This window comes from Lygodium microphyllum, chromosome 6, assembly GCF_053477565.2.
Source record: "Lygodium microphyllum isolate KBCC chromosome 6, Lygodium_microphyllum_v1.1.10, whole genome shotgun sequence".
Taxonomy (NCBI): domain Eukaryota; kingdom Viridiplantae; phylum Streptophyta; class Polypodiopsida; order Schizaeales; family Lygodiaceae; genus Lygodium; species Lygodium microphyllum.
In genome coordinates, this window is record NC_141140.1 from 120,993,538 (window position 1) to 121,001,335 (window position 7,798).

At 39.6% G+C, this 7,798-nt stretch overlaps 1 protein-coding gene across 2 annotated transcripts; it reads right to left on the minus strand.

Moving 5' to 3' along the window:
* Nucleotides 1-431: 431 nt before the first annotated feature.
* Nucleotides 432-3,018, minus strand: LOC148035044 (pentatricopeptide repeat-containing protein At3g03580-like). 2 transcript variants are annotated; one of them, XM_087679939.1, is made up of 2 exons: nt 2,737-3,018; nt 432-2,269 (listed from the first exon to the last, which is right to left on the minus strand). In XM_087679939.1, the coding sequence occupies exons 1-2, from the start codon at nt 3,002-3,004 to the stop codon at nt 432-434; spliced, it is 2,106 nt and encodes a 701-aa protein (XP_087536065.1). In that variant the 5' UTR covers nt 3,005-3,018. The 2 variants fall into 2 exon arrangements, with proteins under 2 accessions (XP_087536065.1, XP_087536064.1); XM_087679938.1 differs by having other exon boundaries at nt 432-2,032; nt 2,135-3,018.
* Nucleotides 3,019-7,798: the final 4,780 nt, after the last annotated feature.

Genomic DNA, 7,798 nt, shown 5'->3' on the forward strand with positions numbered 1-7,798 from the left:
ATTTCTCTCTCCTCTTCTTGTCTTTCTCTCTCTACTCCTAGTCTTTCTCTCTCCTCGTCACCCTCTTTCTCTCTCATTCTCTCTCCTCTCTGCAGTCTCTCTCTTCCTGCACCTCCTCTCTTCTGCAGTCCCTCTCTCTTCTTTCTCTCTCTCCTGTCCTCTCTCTCTTACAAAACCAAAGTGAACGGCTAGCTGATTGGAAAAGCACCTCAATTATAGAAAGAAGATGCTTGTCACATCTTGCCTGGTAACAGCTGCAACTTGAAGCTGAGTGCGCACAGGAATGTATCCAATGATGTAAGAAAATTAAAAGAAAGAAAAGGAGAGATCATTCCTTATCAGTGACTCAGAGTGTCTTCTCCAAAATCAAGCATCTTAGTTCCTGGTCTTCATTACGATTATCAATCAAAAGCAGCTTTTTTTTAAGCTATTTATAAGAGAGAATACAGATTTGGCACATAGCCTTCATCCTTCATGTGCGAGTTTAAGAATTTCAATCTGGAAGTGTTAGTATTATGTTTCTCACCTAGATGAAATTTATACAAGTTTTTGTCCACCTCTATCAGTGCAATTGCAGACTTCTTTTCTGCATGTGCACCTTTCCTCAACTTCTCTAATGTGTTTGCATCACCAAATCTGCCTGCACTTTCATAGATGTCTGCCATTAGCAAGTAAGCAGAAGCATCTTCTGGATTTAGCTGTATAAGCTGCTGAAAGCATCTTAGCCCTACTTCAACTTCCCCATACATTTTACAAGCAGTTAGTAGAGCCTTTAAAGAAGGGATACTTTTCATCCCTTCGGCAAATTTTTCTGCCTCATAAAGGTCTCCTGATCGTGCTAAGAGATCAACCATACATGTGTGGTGTTCAAATGTTGGTTCAATTTTAAAATGTTCTCTCATCAACTTAAAATACTCATGGCCTTCAAAGACCAGGTGGCCCTGGCTGCATGCAGCAAGAAGACATGTGAATGTAGTAGCATTCGGCTTCACACCCTGCTCTTGCATGGCCCTGAAACAATTTATAGCCATCCTACCACCAAAATTATCACCGTAACTCTTTATCATTGCATTCCATGAAACCACATCATGAGTGGGCAAATTGTCAAATACTTCCCATCCTTCCATAAGTGAACCACATTTACCGTACATGTCTATCAAAGTGTTGGCGAGATACAGATTTTTCTCCAATCCTAGCTTTCTAATCTGGAAATGTACTTCTCGACCTGTTTCTAGTGCTGCCATCAAGCCACATGCTTTCAAGCAGTGCACAAATGTGACATTGTTTGCAATCCTTCCCTCTAGCTGCATCTGTTTGAAGAGACTTAACACCTCCTCATTACAACCATGTTCAGCATATCCTGAAATGAGAGCAGCCCATACTACTGCATCTCGGACTTGAATCCTCTCAAACACTCTTAATGCATCTGCAAGTAAGCTGCTTTTGGCATACATATCAACCAATGTGCTACCTACATAAAGCTCACATTCTAATCCCCTGCTGATTATTTCATGATGTATTTCTTGGCCATTAGTTAAATCCCCTGCCAAGCCACAAGCTTTCAAGCTGCAGGCAAAGGCCATAGAATCTGAATAAACTCCATCTGCCTGCATTTTTTTGTACAAGTTCAAACCTTCTTCACCAAAACTATGTTCTACATATCCTGCTATAAGTGCAGTCCATGAGACTACGTTTTTGACTGGAAGCTGGTCAAACAGTTCCTGTGCTTGTGCTAGCAAGCCACATTTTGCATATGCATCAACTAACATACTGCCAACAAGTACGTCTTTTCCAAATCCCTTCCAACAAATCTCAGAGTGCAACTGTGGAACCCTTTCTTTGGCTTGCTTGCAGCCACAAGCTTTCAGGACAGAGACATACGTATGAGTATTTGGAAGCATTCCATCCAACTTCATCTGCTCAAAACAGTTGAGTGCTTCATTACCATACCCATTTTCAGCATATCCAGCTATCAGTGCAGTCCAAGAAACTATATTCCGCACTTGGAGCTGATAGAAAATATGTTGGGCTTCTGCAAGGGAGCCACATTTGGCATACAGATCAACCAATGTATTTCCCATAAAAAGTTCGCTTTCTAAACCCTTCATAAGAATTTCAGAATATAAATCCTGACCTTCATGTAGATGCCCAATACTACCACATGCTTTCAAGCCGCAAATGAAAGTCCCAACATCTGGAGGCAAACCCTCTAACTGCATCTGTTCGAGACACTTTAGTGCGTCTGTTCCATGTCCATGTTCAGTATAACCTGCAACAAGAGCAGTCCAAGTTACAACATTTCGAGTTGGCAGCTCGTGGAACACTTTTTGTGCTTCTTCGAGCCAGCCACATTTGGCAAACATATTCACCAAGGAGCTGCCAACAAAAGGATCGGTCTGCAATCCCCTTTTGCAAATCTCTGTGCGGTATTCTTGACCTCTGACGGCATCCTTCAGCTGAGTACAAGCTTTCAGCAAGGCTACGAATGTATAGGTGTTAGGCTGTACAGTTTCCTCCTGCATTTTGTCGTACAGGTGGAAGGCATGGTGAAATTCCCTGCATTCAATGTATCCCGAGATAAGGGAACTCCAAGAGTACTCATTCCGGCGGGGCAACATGTCGAAGGCGCGCTGGGCATCCGCCAAGCTCCCGCAATCCGCCAACACAACAATGAGGAAGTTGCCGCGGACACGGTCAGTTTCGAGGCGGTGCTCGCACATGTACGAATAGACGCACCTGGTACACCTGATGCTCTTCTCCCGCCTGAACCGGTGCAAGTGGCTGATGAGGTTGATAGGCGGCCCGGCCATAGATAGATGCTAAGCAGCCTTCCCGAGGGAGCGAAGAGTTCAACCAGCGCCATCATCCTCATCCTCATCCTCATCATCATCATCACCGTCTTGCTGCTCCTGCTGCTGCTCCTCCTCCTCCTCCTCCATCGTCCTGTGATGGTTGAATGAACAAGCAGCGAGCTCGTCTTGCCTAACACGTAGGACTTATGCATAAGACGGACTCGGATTTCTAAGCCATCCTTTAGTTCCTTCAAAACCATAAGTTTATTGGCCCACCGACCCCCCCCCCCCCGAAGAAGACGCGTTTCCACATTAGGGCGTACGCCAACTCCACTTCCATTAATTCCTTTAATACCATCAGTTTATTGTAATTTTATTGTAATACCATAAGTTTATCACAAAATGGAAATACTTGACCGACAATAAGCTCCACCCAACAGGAGCTTCATGTTGCATGGACCAACACGCGACAACAAGTGCCTCGCATGCTTTTCACTTCCCCACGCTTGTAGGAACAAAAGGCATTGATGTTGTCTACAACAACTACAATTGTCAATGTCATCAATGCAATGCTCTCATAAGCACAACAACATTGCATTCTCCTATAGGAACAAAAGGCATTGATGTTGTCTACAACAACTAAAATTGTCAATGTCATCAATGTAATGCTCTCATAAGCAAGTGCATGACATCTTCTACAACTAGATTGGCCAATTAGTGACGTTTGGAAAGCAATGGTATGTTTCCATTAAATTGACTGACTGCCTTGCATGAAAGCCATAGTAAAAATCCTGACTTGGGCAATATTCATTTAGGCAAATGAGTCTGAACCCACCCTAATTTCTTTTTCTTTTTCTTCTACATTATTCCAACTTTTCCCTCATTTGATCCTCAAATTTTCTTATTTCAATTTCTTGGGCATTTTGTAGTAGCTTTTTGCTCTTATCAAGATTAACATCCCTTGGGCATTTTGGGAGGAGGTATATGAATGTTTCTTCATTCAATCATCAACAATTAAAATGTATTCTTCTAACTATTTATTCATTTTATTGTTATTTGTTTGATTATCTTCTCCTTGGGTATTTAGTAGTAGCAATTCTATACTTCATTAATGCTAAACATTCCCTCACATATTTTGGAAGTACATTATTGTTTCTTCTTTCGATTTTCAATAACTACCTTTTCTTGCATGCAAATGAAGATGTTGCAAAGCAACATTGTGAAAGAAATAAACTTGCCATTTACTTGCGTCATTTGTTAGCTCTCTCTCTCTCTCTCTCTCTCTCTCTCTCTCTCTCTCTCTCTCTCTCTCTAATATATTATTTGCATATAGATTAAACAGTGTAACACACATGAATACAATGAATATAGCAAAGCAAGAATAGTAAAACATATAGCCAATTTCTTGATACTAACAATGCTATACTACTTAGTATGTATCCAAGCGAGGAAAAGAGCTCCAATGTCAATGGAAAAGAAGACTTACTCTAATATAGCTAATCGAAGTGAAGCTTTCTATTTCTCAATGAATGATTTGGAAGATTTTGATCTCCACACATAACATGGATGCACAAAGCTACAATATGCTCTTGTGTTGGCATGATGAATGATGCGCCAACCTTTCTTCTCTTTCCAAAAAAAACTACCATATAAATTAAATACCATTAAATTAGTAAAAAAAAAGATCATTTAAAACTAACAAAGACCATGAGATTATACACTCATTAGAAAATAGATGTACATGACCCAGCATTCCTAGATCACTCTGTAGGTATTATGTGACCTTGATATAAGTCATTACATTCATACTTGTTCCAACCTATGGGTATCTCATCCATATGAGATCATTTATACTTGTGGTTCTTTGAGGTATAGCCAAGTGAACATGAAAACATTGAATATAACCTATATGTGCAATCTTGAAAAAATAAGTGAAAACATAATGTCTATATTAACATCAAACTCCAGGTGCCCAATGACTCTACCTAGAGTCCTTATAATATCATGCTTAGTTACAACACCTAAAGTGTATTGTAGTTGCTTTTGATATTCAAAAGCTAGAGAATAGCCCCAACTTGGAGTAGACATCTACAAAAGTCGAGCAAATACTTCAAAGAGGAATAGATCCACAATTAAAAAACCAATTATTGTAAGGAAATATTAAGGAATGCATCTCTTCAAAAAGCAATTCATATCATTGTACATCTTGAAGTACATCCTTATATACTATGTTTATAATGACATTTGTAGCCTCTACACTTTCTTCTAGCAAGACTTCTATGCTAGATTTTACCCTCGATAATGTAATATATAAATGACCATGAGTAAAAACCGATGCTTTCAAACAAAGACCAACAAATAACAAAGTCTATGGAGTCTTGTGACTTATTTATTGTCGTAGCAAATGCCAGTTGAACAGAAAATTGCCTTCATTTTATAGTAAATAGAATATGCAACTTATGGGAAATTAATGTGATACTAGGAATAAAAATGCTTTCCTTTATATTTTTCTTATTATTTTTGTATTTATCAACTTTTTATTAAAAGACTTGCATATCAATCTTATGTCATTAAGAATCCCTTTTCTTAGATTCAAGTTTCTAAGGAGAATTATAGGTACATTAATCTTTAGCAATAAAAGATGAGGAGGAAATTCACCTCTAAGATCCAATGCATTCAAGTATTCTATAGAGTACAAAAATGTGTTTTCATCTATCCCTACAACATCTAAATCTGCACTATAATGTTTTATAGCTTCTCTTGGCATAAATTGCCATGCATGATCATTTAAAGTGGCAACCCTTTTGTATTCCATGATGCAAGTATGGCACACTCTCTAAATTATGTTCCAAAGTTAGTCACATTGAACACCAGATGATATACACCATTATCAAAATCATTTGTAGATTTTTGTCTTGAAGTGGCAATTTAACCATATAAAAGTGTTCATTGATCAATGCAAAGACATGATAGATTGGCCAAATAATATGACTTAACAATTACAAGTGGTGACAACCCACTTCTTAGTGAAAGAAAGGACTCCCAAGTGGAAGTAGTGAGCTAATAATTTCTTGGAAGAGTGAATGTCACTAGAATTTATATGACTTATCACTTACAAGTGGTGACAAACTACTTTTAAGTAAAAAGCAACCACTTCTAAGTGGTGGCAGCGACTCATAATTGGGAGAAAAAAAAAACCACTTGCAACAAGTAATTTGCCACCACTTGGATGTGGTGATTATCACTTGAAAGCATTAAACAATGCATCTTACTTGTAAGTCAACCATTGGGATTACTTGTCCATGGTAGCACAAAAAATAAAAGTGCTTGTCACAAAAAAAGGATCTGCCTTCACAAACAAGTAGTGGGCATAAACAAGTGATTTGCAACCATTTGAGTTTAGCAAGGTTACACTACTAGGGAAAGTCATTGCACCTGAGTCAACATACCACACATCATTGCTTTCTTCTGCACTTGTCACAGAATTGGTCATGTGCTGCACCATAAACAAATGCTCATTTCTGTCATCACCTTGTCTACTAGAATATGCATAATTCCCTTGTTGTAATTTTCCATTCATGATGTCATTCTGCTTTTTATAGCAGTCTTTAGCCATATGACCCATTTTACCACAGTAGTAGCATTCAACATTGCTGTTTGCATTTTGGCCTCTTTGCCATCCACCACGACCTCTTTGGCTCCCCTTGCCTCTAGAGTTACCACATCCTCCTCCATAGGACTGGTTTTCTTAAGTTTGCTGCATATTCTGATTTCTACCACGGCCTCCAGATCGGCCTCCTCTACCTCTGCCTCTACCTCTTCCAGTATTTGAGTAGAAGACAGCTTCTTTTGAAGTTCCTCTTGAAGAAGATGCACCACCATTTCTTTGCTCCTCAGAAATTAGAAGAGCAATCAACTCCTCAAAATCAGGAAATCTTTCACGGATGGAAATGGATGTTCAGAACTGTGCATAATCCTTTCCTAGACCATTCAAGGTCACAGAAACTAAATCATCATCTTCCACTGGCGACCCAATGGAAGCAAGTGCATCTGCAATCTTCTTCACCTTCATGTGGTAGTCATTGATGCTCATACTTTCACTTTGCACATTGTGCAACTCTTGCTTGAGTTGCATTTTCCTGGCTTGCATATTTGTGCTATACATTTTTGACAAAGTATCCCATGCCTCCTTTGGCGTACTTGCATCCTGAATATGCACAATCATAGAGTCTAAAATACTGATAGACAGCCAGTACATAACTTTTCTGACTCTCTCATGCCATCCTTTAAATGCCTGCATTTGCTGTTGATTGGGAACATCAGGAAGAACTGGTTCTTCTTCATTTCCTGCAACAAATTCCCAATATCATTTTCCCATAAGAAAATTCGTCATTCTAAACTTCCATGCTTGGAAGTTGTTCTTGTCAAGCTTTTCAATGACAATCTGTGAAAGAGAATCAGATGCCATTACAAAACACTGCAAAAAATTCTGTCACTGCAAAAAACACAACTTCAGCCTCACAAGGGCAAATCTGCAAAACTGATGAAAGTGGTATTTGACCACACAGTCACTTCCTAGTGACGATTTTGCATCAACAAGCAACAAGGATGATTCTGTAACTCCCAATGTCTCTGCGCACAGGCATACGATGCAATTTCTACGGTAACTTTTCATCGACCTGTAGAACAGTGGTCGCACAGCAAAAAACATGGCCTTTTCCTGAGTGCGTGCGGAAAACTTCCGCCTCCAAAACAGGCCCCGAAATGGCCTCGAATAAAAAAAACAGGGCAACCAACGGCTAAAGCCCTTGCCCGCAACATATACTGCCCTCTTGCTACACCATGAAGGGCGTCTCAAATCAGAGACAATGCATTCTTGCACTTTCCGGCTGTGCTACCTGCAGAGACTTGCTCCCAAACTCGAAAAAAGAAAGCAACACTGGTCCTCTTACCAAAACACCGCGAACTTGGTTTGCTTTCTTGATCTCCTTACCACGAACCAGGCT